Source organism: Chanodichthys erythropterus, chromosome 16 (genome assembly GCF_024489055.1).
Source record: "Chanodichthys erythropterus isolate Z2021 chromosome 16, ASM2448905v1, whole genome shotgun sequence".
Taxonomy (NCBI): Eukaryota; Metazoa; Chordata; class Actinopteri; order Cypriniformes; family Xenocyprididae; genus Chanodichthys; species Chanodichthys erythropterus.
Genome location: NC_090236.1, coordinates 24,533,990 through 24,549,041, shown reverse-complemented (window position 1 = coordinate 24,549,041; position 15,052 = coordinate 24,533,990). Strand labels below are relative to the sequence as shown.

Here is a 15,052-nt window from a genome sequence, read left to right as displayed (position 1 = left end):
CAGAGTGTTGCGGGTGGCACCATTGACGAAGCCCCTGTGGTAGGCGATATAATGGCTCGCTGCGCTTGTGAAGTGGAGAAGAGAGATTTGTTGGGCAGTAACTTTCCCACTAAAGGTGAGGGATGTTTTTGTGTGGGCCTGTGGTTGGGTAGCATTTCCTGGGGTGTGGATTTACAGCCGCAGTTCAGCAGATTGGTCATGGGGATGTGCCAGTTGGCCCATGAAATCCTAGCAAAGTACAGAGCCATCATTAGTGCTGGATATAAAGTGTTTTTTTTTGGGTTCATGTCAAATGAAGGCCTCTTGATAGAGGTTATTTTGGTTTGGCTGGATGAAATATGTAACTGAACTGAGTTTGAACATGAAAAGTGTGACTTGTCGGTTTAGGTGTGTTTATTTCCCCTTATGTGCTAATGGGGCACTCCAGTCTTTGCTAATTTCCTGCACTTCAAAGAATGCTCTTTCTGTTCCCGTACAAGAGAAGTGGGACCATGTGAGGAAGGCCGACAGGCACAACGACAAACCCAGTGCCGCTTTCTCACAGATGAGTTACAACGGAGCATCACTAAGCTTGTCTGTCTCTTTGGGCAAAGCGCAACTTAGGCAGGTCGAGACGTGCCTATTGATTACCTGTTGTTAGCAACAGAGGAAATGCCAGCAGCTGTGCGTAAATGCTTTGAAGTGTGTGATGACATTGTGTCAAGCGGCTAATTTTCTAGGAAACACTTGGAACATATGCTGGGAAAAAAAAAAAAAACACAACCTGTTTTCTCAGGGAAAAAAAGTGACGTGTAGTTTCTGACTGTAGCAGCCCTAAAAATGTGAAGTGATGTTTAATTGACTAGCACTAAATATTTTTTGTTTGGTTATAGTTACTGGTAGAATTAAAAAATTAACATTAAATTAATTTAAGTTAATTTCTGCATTTGATGTGTGGATTGTTTAACAATACCATTAAATAAATATAATTTAAATTACTATTTAAATAATAATATGAACATTTTGAATGTTAAATCAGTGTGTTAAAGGGTTAGTTCATCCAAAAATATCTTATGGTGTATGAGTATGAGTAATTAATGACAGAAATTAAATTTATTTTCGGGTGAACTTAGGTGCAGTTAATCACAGAAAAACGTATGAGTAATTAGTTGCTTATACTATTCAATAGTTTTAATGATTTGAAGTCACAAATTTGCTCATAAATATTATTTCAGTGGGTTGCATTAAAATATTATTTTAGTTATTATAAAAATAATTAAGTATTCAATTTTATAAGAACATTTAATATTATTCAAATAATTAAAAAAATACAAAAAATGAATTACAATATTATATTTCTATTCATGTTTATTCTGTAATAATTTGGGGGTTACTTATGTAGATATATTTATATTTCTAATCACAGAAAGGTGTGTGGTTAATTAGTTGCTTGTATCAGTTCAGTAGTTAATACATGTTGGATCAGAATCATTCATTTGATGGACCTTCAGACTAGTAATTCAGTAACATCCTGTTGCATTTTGTCCCTGTGAACTATGGACATTTTCACAATGTTTTTAAGCCTTTGTAAACAACCATTTTTAAGACATCCATCAGTTAAACTTGCTGAGTTGCTAAAAAACATGTCATACCTGTAAGCCATGAGATCAATCCCTAATGTGTGTGTTCATGAGAAAACGTGACTTGTTGACTTTCTTGCCGATGAGCCGTGGGATATGGGCCATTTGCGGCCTCCGTATTCTCACACTGCGGTGCGAGGCTTGTTGGCAGTTGGGTGAGATTATGTTAAACGGCTCTGATCAGAGACTGAGGGGCAGGCGAAGAGCACAAGTGAAACATGAAGAGACTGAGCGTGAAGCGTGGCTGGGCCAGCACGCAGGCAGAGCGTGGGAGGGACGGCGACTCGCTGCTGGAGCTCTCAGAGGGAAATAGACACTGGACTGAGGGCCGTCAGCGGGGGGCTCGTCCCAAACAATGCATGTGTTCCTCTCTGGCGGTATCCCTACCGAAACAAAGCCCCTCAGTTCCCCCTGAGCAGTTTTCATGCATACTTTTTAAAATCCCATTGTTTTGACAGCACTGAAGAGTTTGGGGGCCCAGATGATGCATTATTCATAACAGAGTGAGAGCGGGTTTGGAGAGCACCGATTGCTATGCTGGCATGAAGACGTCCTGGGACCCCAATCAGCTCTGACACATGACATAGTCCCCTGTGTGCTGGGCCCCCGTTGGGCGGACGCAACATTCCATCAGTCTTTTGGGGGGTGGATCACTGCCTGTCATTCAGACCGGCCTGTCCTGCGTGTCTAGCCACACTTTAAAATCAAACATCTTTAGAGACCAACAGCACTGCTTTTTAGATGGGGCTGCACTAGCATCGTCATTAAAAATGTGCTGTGCACAGACCGCTTAATCAGAAAAGGCTTTTCCTTCTGTGACCTGCTGCTTGGGACTTGACCCCTCACCAGTAATTAGGAGGGCAGAGAGGGGAGGACCTTTAGCTGGGGTGGGGGTTTCTGATGGAGCACTTTTGTCTGAGGGACACTTCAAAGTCAGAGAGGAGAGAGGACACTCCTGAGTATCCCTGGGGCTAGAGCCTCCTCTCCTCTTACCACTCTGGAATCTCCTAATCCTGACGGTTTGAAGACATGCACATGGTCATTTTGTTGGTCACTTGGTTTCAATTTCTGCAGCATTGCACTGTGTAGTCCCGCCCACAACAAAGACTCATTGCATCGAATGCCTCTCCTCATGCATATAAATCATTGTATAATGACTTGATGTAAACAGAAGTGACTGACATGTTGGTCTTAAAGCAGTGGACCAGGCAGTCAGTGCATACACATGAATTCGTGGAACTGAGTTGGAGGAAGAGGAGTGATAATAGAGATTCACAGCAGAGGTGATGAGGCAATAAACAGCCCATTACTTATCATTTTGGCGCCACTCTGAGGGCCGTGACTTTTTTCCCTGACATCTTTATTCATGTGTGTGTTTTTCATGTGTTTTCACACTGAGGGGAATTTAGGGTGGCAAATACAGAATGATAAATTGAAGACTCTTAACTGTCAGAACATTTGAGCTTCCTATTATTTATTTATTTTTTTTACAGTGGGAGAAGCGATCCTCTCTGTTCCGCCAAACACGCACATACCTTCCACGTTGTAACTGTGCACTCGTAAAACTTCTCTCATCGCTGTGGCATGATGTACATCTGCACAGAAAGGATAAAAAACAGATGCTCCTGCTATCAAAACTTCACGAACCCTTTGCAACATTCAGTTAGTTATGAAGTCATCTGCTGCACACATCCAAATGACAGTCCACTTTATCCTAATGTAAACAAGGTGGGTTAGTTTATGGGTTCACATGATGTAAACACACATTTCTAACCGTAATGTCTATTCACAGCAAGTCTAAATATTTAAAGTTTGAAAAACATGCACAATAATATTTTGAAACTTAATATTTGATAATGTTTAATATCAGTATCTCACTTTTGGGGGGGTTATTTGAAGGTTAGTTGTTTGTTTGGATGCCAGACAATTAATTCAGATATACCCTTTTGACCTTCTGAGAATGAACCAGTTTGATGTCAATAGATTTGTGTGTAAAAAGCAAAAATTGTTTGTGAATGTTTTGTCATTTATTTAAAGCAAACTTGGTGGCCTTTCAAGTCAATGTGAAATCAAAATTGACCATATTTACTTGACAATTGGCCGTTGCTTAGGCTGCGTATGTTTTGATGTTAATAATGTTATAATCACTGGTGTCAAAAGTATTCACATTCATTACTCGGGTAGAAGTATAGATACTAGGGTTTTAAAAGACTTCTGTAGAAGTTGTAGAAGTATCAACTTAAGCTTTTTATGCAAGTAGAAGTGTAAAAGTACTGGTTTGAAAACTACTTAGAATAACAGTAAAAGTAATGTAAGGAGACAAAAGCTTAGGCCACGCCACAGGGGCCTATTGAGGAGGTGCACTACCCCACCTCCTCAAAAAACATTTTTCAAAAGGCCATAATGACTATAATGTTATATTAAAATGTTAATGTTAAAAATTTTTGGATGCACTAGGCTACCTGTTTCTACCAACCTCCTCGCTGGTGGAGGTTGATTGGGACATTTCGCTCTTCTTGAGTCTCTGCCACGGACAGCTTTGTACTTAGCTTCATATGGCTGCTATGTCCAATGTTGGGGGTAACGAGTTACAAAGTTAGTATAGCCTACTTATCACAACATTGTCAATCGCAAAGGCTAATTTATTCAAACGTCTCTCTACCAAACTACCTACTGTAGCTTAATTTGCGGAGGACGAAGAGAAAGCACCCATTTGATAAATGAGCCTGTAGTGGAGGTGGAGAAATAATAACTTTTAAGAAATAATCGTTAAAGACCCCAACACTGGCTATGTCCTCCTTGCTGGAGTGTGACATGATTTGTGTCATGTGCAGGTGCGATGGATTGCGTACAAACCAATAGGGTGTCAGAATGGTATATGTTTATACTTCTCTTCCAACCACAATCCAATTCACACCATCTGGATGGCGCTATTTATCTGGATAGTTTTTTTTTTTTTTTTTTTTGATGATGATGATGAAAAAACAAGCCGAAATGAAGTAGGAGTAACGAGGGTATTTTTAAAATGTAAGGAGTAGAAAGTACGGATAATTGCGTGAAAATGTAAGGAGTAGAAGTAAAAAGTCGGCTGAAAAATAGTTACTCCTGTAAAGTATAGATACTTAAGTAGAAATTTTGGGTAAGGTAACAAAGTATTTGTACTTCGTTACTTGATACCTCTGGTTATAATATTAAAAAATAATATATTAAAAGCTAAATAAGCGTTGCTTGAGTCAACATTCGGTCTGGCTCATTCTTGTATGAAAAGCCCACTTTTCACCCAGTCAGTTCCAAATAGATTAAACCAAGTTCTACCCTGCATATTTCTCTTGGATTCACATTACAGACGTGGATTCACATTTAAAGGAGTTTCACATTGATTTTAAAGTCTTCCTATTATGCTATTGTGAAGGTTCCTAATTTTATTATGGAGGTCTCCGACAGGTTTACAATAGGTCCCTGTTCGGATGAACAAGCCTCTTGGGCACTTGTGGTCTAATGGTTAGAGAGTCGGACTTGTAACCCGAAGGTCGTGGGTTAGAGTCTCAGTACCGGCATAAAATTATATAGGCCTGTCCATTTCTGATAATTCCAGGTTGCTATGCTCACGCAGGTTGTTTACTCATTTAACTCATGGCTACGAGAAATATATGTCGTTCCATCAACACTGGATCTCGAGGCCATGACATTGCGTGGCCACACCATAAGGATGTTGTTAGCTCGAAAAAATCTTGTAGCCACAACTTCTTATCATGTTCCCATGAGTTAATATGTCATGGCCACGACAAAACTGTGTGAACCGGGTTGGGTTTGAAAATAAATGCTTCGGGTCAGGTTGGACTAATTTTACACTACTGTTCTGCTCTGGTTGGTCAGATGGCCCAGTCTGTTGTGATTGGTCATTTTTGTAAAGGTATTGTTTAATTTATAGCATGAACGAGCATGTGGGTAAACACAACATAAAAGCCGTAATGAAACAGTGCTGTACACTGATAACAGAAACGCCAACAAACATGAACAGAAGTTTGCTGGTGTTTGTAGGCATTTGTTGGAGAAGTATGAAATATAATTTAGCTAACTGACTAGCGATGCCAAACTGTGTTGGTCTTTGTTTATGTCCCAGAAACTATATAACTTCATAAAAAAATAAAACATACTTGCAGGTTGGGGCCCATAAACAGCAGCTTCTGCTTTTAAAGTGGGAACTGTGCCATCTTTCAGTAATAGCCTTTGTGCAAATCCAGCATTTAACTCATGTAGATTTTAACTCATGTAGAATTAAACTTAAATTTTAAACATTGTTCCCGAACTCCAGTGTCCCTAGGAAGAAGACTTGTATGCATGCAACATGGCCTCACCCACTTTGTTAAAATTGCTTTAATAAATTTGTGGAAACTGACATTTTTAGGATTCTTTGAATATAAAATTCAAAAGAACAGCATTTTTAAAATAAAAAAATATTTTAAAAACCTTTGTAACATAAGATATGTCTTTACTGTTACTTTTGATCAATTTAATGTATCCTTTCTAAATAAAAGTATTAATTTCTTTAACAAAATAGATCTTATTGACCTCAAACTTTCGAACAGAAATGTATATTCAAAAACTGGAGAGAATCAAGTCAAAACTCTCTGATCAACTTTTCCATGACAGCAGTAATCCAGTCAGCATTAATGAAGTACCTCACTCTCAGTTAAATTTTTTTTTATTACAAGTCTGGATTGGTGTGCATATCTGTTGTCATGTTTGTCTCAGAGTTCTTTTCTTATCTTGATGTCTGACATCTGTGAAATGCTCAGAGCATTGCCTGCATCTCAAGCCATCGACTCACAATCTGCTCAGTCTATAACCACAGTGGCTTACACCATCACACGCCTCCATTTGAGATTTCTGAGAATAAGTGTTCTGTTAGGCCAATGTCACGCATGCCACTTCATCATGTGAATGCTTGGGGAAGGTTCACAAGGGTATTTTTAACTGACTGAATTTCAGAATTCTCGACGTTGCTGCTGTACCCTTCTTGTTTTAAAATTGTGCATCCCCTAAACACACAGAGGAAGTTCAGCTGATGCGATTGTGGTCTCTATCTGTTTGTCACCCACAGAAAATCAAGAGTGCTCGCAGCACGTGGTCAACGAGCGAATTGGGGAGCTTGTACGCGTGCTGAAGGTCGTCATTGGTAAACACCAGGCGCTGAACTCTTCAGAAATTCTCGGTGCTGCAGGCACTGTTATCGCCAAAGTCAAAGGTGAGCATCCTCATTCAGCTCCGCCTCACTTAAGAATCAGCAACTCAGAATTGATCTATAAAAAAATAGATCTGTTCCATTGTTTGTGTATGCACTCAGTTTTTTTAGGTTCATCTGTGTGCATGTCTATAGTACATTTTATTAAAATACTGAATTTGGTCCTCAAATATATCTTATATCAATATCTTAAAGCATTAAGCCACATTAAGAGTTAAGCATTAATTCTATAATAATAATAATTAAAATGGCAAAAACTATTTGTAATAAATCACTGTTTTAAAGGATTAGTTCACTTTAAAATGAAAATTATCCTAAGCTTTACTCATCCTCAAGCCATCCTAGGTGTATATGTCTTTCTGATGAACACATTCAGAGTTTCCGCCAGACTGCCTTCCGTATTCAACTTAGAAAAAAGTGTAACTGACATTGCATCAGTTATGCTTTTTTCGTAAGTTGAATACGGAAGGCGGTCTGGCGGACATAGCGTAAGTGTTTTGAACTGCGAGAGGCATTACACTTTCTTCCTAAGTTGAATATGGAAGGCGGTCTGATGGAAGCTAGATATTTTACTGTATAACTTGTTTAATATGGATCTTTTTCTTACACAAACACATTGCTTCGCTTCAGAAGACCTTTATTAACCCCCCTCAGCTGTGTGGAGTACGTTAATGATGGATGGATGCACTTTCTTGAGCTTCATACTTGTTGGTCTTGTTCACTGCCAATATAAAGGTTGGATGCGTCAGGATATTTATTAATATAACTCCGATTGTGTTCATCAGAAAGAAGAAAGTCCTATACACCTAGGATGGCTTGATGGTAAAGCGTGGGGTAATTGTAATTTGAAAGTGAACTAATCCTTTAACTCTTGTTTCTGACTCGTGTTGTTTAATGTGAAGCAGTTGTTTTTGTACTGATGGCAGACATATCATTCTTTTGTTGTGAATAATCTTATCTTTTGTTTTGCATCCATCAAGTTCCAAAAAATACAAAAACAAATGACTGTCCCTTTCATGTAAAAAAATTAAAATAGTCACTAGATTATCAACGGACCTTACTGCATGGTTATGTAATATTAATACATTAAACATTTCAAAAATAACTACATTGTGATCATGATATTGATTTTGGTCATACCACCCACTCCTAATCGGTGTAATTCTTCTGGCTAGTGCACAGGAACGTTCATGTGTACATCAGTGCAGTTCGCATTCCAGATTCAGGTTGCAGAAGAGGGAACAGATGATTTCTGTGCTATGTTGACATACTGAATGTGTTTCTTATTCATTATCCACATAATTCCTAGCTGTTTCCAACAGTGTTTTTTCACTTTTGTCAGCATTGATTCAAGTGGCCTCTAGAGTATCATCCTTTGCCACTAGAGGGCCAGTGACCCCTCTGAGCTCCCATGTGTCCTATACAAGGACAGGCTCTTGTTAAGAGGAAGTCTGAAGAGTTTAACAGAGGAAGATAATCTGTGGATTGTTGACATGCTTAAGGCCTGCACTTTTTTTTTCTTTTTGAATGGGGAAGTTGAAAAGAAAGGTTGATCACCTCAGATACCCGCTTCATGTTACATGTTAGAGCGACATTCCAGTGTGTGCGTCCAACTCACACTTCAGCTTGCTTGCATTTTAACGCCCCACATCCATGTCAGCCGTTTTCTTTCACTCGATGGAACACTATGAACTTCAGGAAATCAGATGCACATTTTTTCCCCCTCAATCACGCTCTGTCCATGCGGTCCTCTCTCTTTTTAAAAAAACGCTGCATAGTTTTGCTGAAGAATCTCTCAGGGGCGCAGCAATAAAAGTGTCAAGTGTCTCAAGTTATTGAAATTCTTTCTTCCCCCACCCATGTCTAGAGCGAGTCAGTGGCATCTGACTCACTGTATTTTTATCTTTGCTTCTGATCTGAAGAAGACACTGTTATCTCAGGTATTTTATCCCATCTTATGACGCATTGCACCTGATGAAGTGATACTTGCCTGTGTTAGAACACCACAAGTGTGTGGTAATAATCATTCTAGTTCTTTTTTTTTTTTAAGAAAAATGATTCTTTAAATCTGTTTTCTTGACAGAATTTGAAAGAAGTCTGTCCAATGATGCAAAAAATGCTTTCAAGGTTTTTTTTCTTTGAGAGAGCTACTTTCTGAATGTAGCTATTCCCGAAATGTATTTGAGCTGTGAAGGGGGCAGAAGTGGAAGCATTGTTGTGGACCTGCAGGATGTCCTGAGGAAGAAGTCAGCGTTCCATTGCAGGGGCCACTGAGCCGCCCGCCTGCATTCAGAAGCAGAGAGGCATGCACCAGGAGACACACACCTCTCACGCTCTCTTCTCCAGCGCCGTCTCCTCTCCTCACATTGTGGCAGTTGAGTTTGGGGATTCCCATCTCTGTTGACAGTCGCTGTGTTTTGTGTGGCATTCAACTAAAAACTGCGCCCATGCGGAACTGGAAACTACAGCTGAATATGTTGCTTTTTTTAATGGCCTCGTCACTTTTTCTTGTATGTCAGGGAAAAAGTGGAAGTTGAGCTGTATTGTGAACTAGGCTGTGGTGTTAGTTCCTGAAGTGCTAGGGGAGATTTGCCTTCGGTTAATCTATGCTTTACAATATCGAACTTGGATATGACTGCAAGTGCAAGTTAAAGGAGTTGGTAAGTTGGGCGAAAGTTGTTTGAACGTCCTCTGAATGTTTTGAGAGTTCAAGCTTTGTCAGTGTTTCCTGTAAAGGGAAGGCTCAGCTAGCAGACAGGAAGTTCTTGGTAAATGCAAGTTGTTTTGCCTCTCTGAGACTTTACTTGCTGTCTGTCACAAATCTGAGGTTTAAACGTAAGATTCAATGTCAATACGATGTCAATTTCTCTTCTAGCTGCTCAAAACATGGACATGGTGGGTCATCAATCATCTTCTTGAAACAATGAAGAAAAGTGTCCTTTGATTTATTTACATGTAAACTGTTCAGCATTTGTGTTGTACTCTAGGGAAGCATGCCTTGAGTACAAAGCAGCATTAGACTCTAAATAAGGTGTTCAAAATTAGTCTGATTTTAAAGGAAAATAAAATTAGTCTCATGTTGAATGAGTGAATTATACAGTAAATTATCAGAAATTGTTGGATCTTCTCATCTGTCCTCAATAGCTATGGTGGTGCTCCCAGCTGATGATTAATTCATATTGTCATAAACATCTATGCCCTTGATGAATTGTAATTTTGGTGCCTTTTGCCTGCTCTTCTCATGTGGTTTATCACTTCCCACAGGCGTGAATGTCAAGGAAGTTAATAAAGAAAACAAAGGCACAATATTTGGTGAGATATTCACATCGATCGACACTTTGGCATTCACCTTTGGCAATGTGTGAGTACCATACTCTTCTGTAATTAAACGTATATTATGCTTTCCATCTGTATAGATTTACTTTCAGTTTCCATGTCCCAATTTTACAGCACACGTCAGCTGTACATCCTGTAGTCACTGTCTTACCACAGATGAAATGTACTTTTGTAGTGTTACTTAAAGGGTAGTTCACCCAAAAATTAAAATTGTGTCAACAATTACTCATTTTAATTTGGTTCTAAACCCATAAGACTTTCTTTGAAACACAAATCTGAAAGATTTCTGTCCCTTATCTTATTGAAAGTCTATGCAACCAAAACTTGAATTCTTAAAAACAACAACAAAAAAAAAAAAACGTATAAACATATTAACATTGATCAGCACACATACCTAGAGCACATTAAATATGGTCAACTGAAACTCAACCGTACTTGCGTGACACTTGAGAACAAACCTCATTGGTTCTCCACCATCAAGCATGTTTGAGCTTCTGTTTACCTTATTTGATGTGCTTTCGATGGTTAGAGAAAAATGATCAGAGAATATTAAATATATCTTCACTTGTGTTTGGAAAATAAACGAAAGTTATGCTGCTTTGGAATAAAAAAAGGGTTGAGTCAATGATCACAGAATTTTCATTTTTGGGTGAACTATCCCTTTATTACTGCTCAATTTTATTTAAAATTATCTATTTGTGATTACATTATTTGATTTATTCTATTTGTGAAAGTATCATCATAATGTTGTAACAGTATTATGTATGATCAAGTTATATTATGTGCAGTGTCTCAACATTGACTTGTCTTTCTTTTCCACTCAGAGTGTCTGACTTCCTTATGGGAGATGTGGACAGTGGCTCCAGGTTGGGGTACCCCCAAGCCAGAAGAAGTTGTGTAAGTTGTCACCTTCATTGCCTTTTTTAAACCCAGGTCACAAGTTGAGCCTTCAAAAGTCCTTAAATAGTTCACACAAAAATCCATTATTTACTCATCCTCATGTTGTTCATACCCATGTGTCATTTTTTCAGTGGAACAGGAAAGGAAAATTTTCTACTTAAGCAGTTCTTTTCCATACAACAAAAGTTCATAGTGACCACGTCTGCCAATATAAAGTAATGAAAAATTAGTCCTTATGACTTGTGTGCTGTGTTCAATGTCTTCTGGAGCCATACGATAGCTTTATGTCAAAAGCAGACTGAAATTTAAGCCATTATTCATCATTTATAAACAAAATTATCATATGGCTTCAGAAATAGACTACCATTCAAAAGTTTGGGGTTGATAAGATTTTTAAATGTTTTAAATGTTTTTGCAAAATGTCTGTTATTTTTACCAAGGCTGCATTTATTTGATTAAAAATAGTTATATTGTGAAAAATTATTACAGTTTTCTATTTTAGAGGGGACATTAACTTTTTTTTTTTTTTTTTTTTTTACAATGCTCTCTGAAGTCCACTTATAATGTTATCAATATTTTACATTAAAAAATTTCCTAATTTAGAAGTAATAAGCTATTTTCTATCCTGTTTTTTACCCTCTCTTTCGAACACTTTGAACGTTTTGATAGGCGTGCCGCATTCAAGATTTGGAAGTAAACGGCCACCGCTATGATTGGCTAACAGTTTTGACTATTAAATTAATTTTCAAATCTGTGGGTGTGGCAATGATGTAGAAGTAGGCATTGATCTTCTTTTGAAGATGCAGCCTTTCATCGCACTATGACGTAATGGTGTGACAAAAACCAAAATGAGTCGTTTTTAATATAGTACAATGACCTCTTATATGTCAAAAGATCAATGAGTTTTGTGTTCCACAGAAAAAAAAAAAAAAAACAACATTTTTTTAGAAAAAGCATGAGTAAATAATGACATTATTTTTTAGTGAACTATCCTTTTTAAAGGTAGGGTAGCAATCAATAATAAAAGGGTTCTAAATATATATTTTTTTTTACATATATTCTGTGGAAGTCTCAGGACCAAAAAACGTTCATTCAGTTGTTGCATTCGGTCCAAATGCAATAATAAGACGTCCTACCTGCCTATCAGTGTATGTATAAGCATACCTCCAAGCACCCTGCTCATGCAGACATCACGTCATCATGAGGCTATGCAGAGTTGTAGACAGCCACCGAATGTCATAAACAGCAGCCACTTTTACAGTTTCTCCTGAACCAAAACAACAAGCTGATGCTGTGTTCACATCATAACTAATTAATTGCGAGATGGCAACCCACGACGTTCTACTAGGAGCGGTTCACGTCTTCAGACTCAGATTAATGCGTTTCTATGGCAACATTATCTACACTGAAATGAATCTGCAGCAGTCAGGTTGTACAAGTCAGTGCTCTTTAAGTTGCTTACGTTCATTATTACTGTAAAGTGATGTGCTTTGAGACATGAAGTAATTGAGCTCCTTAATTAAACGCTTTGCAGACTGTGTGCGTTCATGTGTTTTGGAGGAGGCGTGGCTTTGGCGAGCACTCTGAAGGGAGGGTGGGATCTTATGATTTAAAGCTAGCTAGCTAGCCTCTCTGAAATTGCCTACCCTATCTTTAAGTTTAGATGTCTTTTTTTAAAATAATGAATCCTGGCTTGCCCCTGTGATTTAAAGAGCAGGGTGTTTTAAGCTTTGACCTAGATGTTAAAAGAGATAAAAGATAAAAGAGAATCAGTCAAAAAAAAAAGCACCTTCTCATCCCTCACCTCTGTAATCATACTTCTCATCCCGTATGAAATGTCTTTCCCTTTATCTCTTCTAGTCTTTTGAAAACCTCTCTGAAGATTCACGGGGCTGCAGTCAAAATGATCTGGCAGGTAAATGGATTTCCTTTCTTTCTTCTTTATGTACCCTTCTTTTACATCCTTCTCTCACTGTTTTTATAGCAAAGATAGCAGGCTTGTGCCGTTGAGGCGTTGCAGTGAATCTCTTCACTCGTTTTATGTGCCCCCCAATCAACAGAAATACAAACTTTTTTTAATACAAACGTTTTAAGTTTTCTAGTTTAAAACAAACCACACATGAAAGGTGTTGTTCTAGCAGAGAGACAGATGAGCAGTACTGATCGACAAGAGAGCTATATACACCCTGTACCTTCACACTTGTGTTGTTTTTCATATAGTCTAACATTCTTCTTGTTTGCCAAATGGTTGACATTCTTTGGAGTTTTTTTGGACGTTTGTGTGAGGAATGGGAACCACATGTGGCTTATTGGGCGGGGTGCTTGGATTCAGTACGGCTGAGCTGCGTGTCAGTACATTTGGGGAAGGTTAAGCAGAAATTTTATGACATGGTCTCACACGCTCATGCCATGCAATATATCGTACATACATCTAATGCTACCACATATTAGTGTCAGTTTTAGAAACATGTCTTATGGCTATGGTGGAGAATATTTAGTCCTCTTAAAAGCAAGTCTGCCACCAATTTGAAGGCTGTCGCTGCCTTTAATGAGGCTAACTTGTAAAATTGGCCTTGTAACTTTTGGCCTATAAACCAAATAAGCCAGTAACATTTAATAGTTAATTTTAAATGACAGTTTTAGAGAGCGGAGAGACGAGGTTGAGGAAATATAAATGTCTTCAAAGAAAATGTCTACCTCTGCATTTTCGTCAATCTTTTTAAACAGTGTGGAGCGTGTATTTTTTTTTGGTTGTGCGTGTTCATATGCGATGTTCTGGGTGTGTGTTTCTAGATCATGCTCTGTCTCCAGAGCTGTCCACTGTCGAGCAGGTGGACCTCCTTCTGCTGAAGAATGACAGTGGAGTTGAGTCGGCCTTGCTCTATGCCAAGGCCTGGTCCAAATACACCAAAGACGTGTTGGCATGGGTGGAGAAACGCCTCAGCCTGGGTCAGTCCATTCTTAAAGCCTGATCTTATTTGGTTTGAATTTCCAGGGTTGATCTTTGGTGTTTCATGTGGTCTCTGTATTTTACAGACATGGAATGTGCCAAAAGTTTTGCCAAGATGGCAGAATCTGCAAAGGCAGTAGCAAGTCAGCAGGTGATGGTCTTTTTAGTGCATTGTTTTGGTCAAATATAATGTATATGCATACTACTGCTCAAACATTTGGGGTCAGTATGATTTTGTTTTTTAATTTATTTATTAAAGATGCATTAAATTGATCAAAAGTGACAGTAAAGACATTTAAAATGTCGATTTCTATTTCAAATAAATGCTGTCACTGTCCACTGAATTATTAAGCAGCACAACTGTTTTCAACATTGATGATAATAAGGAATGTTTCTTGAGCATCAAGTAAGCATGTTAGAATGATTTCTGAAAAATCATGTGACACTAAAGACTGGAGTAATGATGCTGAAAATTCAGCTTTGGCATCACAGGAATTAATTATATTTTAGAATATATTAAAACAATTTTAATCATATTTTTAATATTAATGTTTTGACTGTATCAAATAAATGCAGAGAACATGAAGAGACTTTTTTCTTTAAAATAATTTTACCGACCCCTAAACTTTTGAACGTTTTAGTGTATTTGGTTTTGGGCCTCTAAGTGATGTTATTGTGTTACTGTGTGTCTTTATCTAAAGGACTACATGCCGTTCCGGGATATTTATGTCTCTGCGTTTAAAAATGAGATAGAGTACAATCATGTTCTGCTCCAAACGGCTGCAGCTCTTCAAACAAACAAATTCATACAGGTATAATCAGTTGACTCTACTGCATACTTTTAGCTAACTATTCAACAAATCATTTCTTATAATTCTATACAATTCCCATAATTCCAACAGCCACTGCTGGCCCGCAAGAATGACCTGGACAAGCAGAGGAAAGAGATAAAGGAACAATGGCAAAGAGAGCTGAAGAAAATGGTACCTATGATTACTTGAA

General features: G+C 38.2%; 1 protein-coding gene across 4 annotated transcripts in view; it reads left to right on the top strand.

The window, feature by feature from the left end:
- Positions 1 to 15,052, top strand: part of arhgap29b (Rho GTPase activating protein 29b) — a 35,217-nt gene that overhangs the window by 8,819 nt on the left and 11,346 nt on the right. Inside the window, exons 3-10 of one of the 4 annotated variants that reach the window (XM_067362454.1) lie at positions 6,724 to 6,867; positions 10,129 to 10,225; positions 11,025 to 11,097; positions 12,961 to 13,015; positions 13,894 to 14,049; positions 14,137 to 14,201; positions 14,752 to 14,862; positions 14,953 to 15,033. In XM_067362454.1, the coding sequence (XP_067218555.1) occupies positions 6,724 to 6,867; positions 10,129 to 10,225; positions 11,025 to 11,097; positions 12,961 to 13,015; positions 13,894 to 14,049; positions 14,137 to 14,201; positions 14,752 to 14,862; positions 14,953 to 15,033 (782 nt within the window). Of the gene's footprint in view, positions 1 to 6,723; positions 6,868 to 8,972; positions 9,525 to 10,128; positions 10,226 to 11,024; positions 11,098 to 12,960; positions 13,016 to 13,893; positions 14,050 to 14,136; positions 14,202 to 14,751; positions 14,863 to 14,952; positions 15,034 to 15,052 lie in introns of those variants that run through there. The other 3 variants (XM_067362457.1, XM_067362456.1, XM_067362455.1) reach the window with 3 other exon arrangements.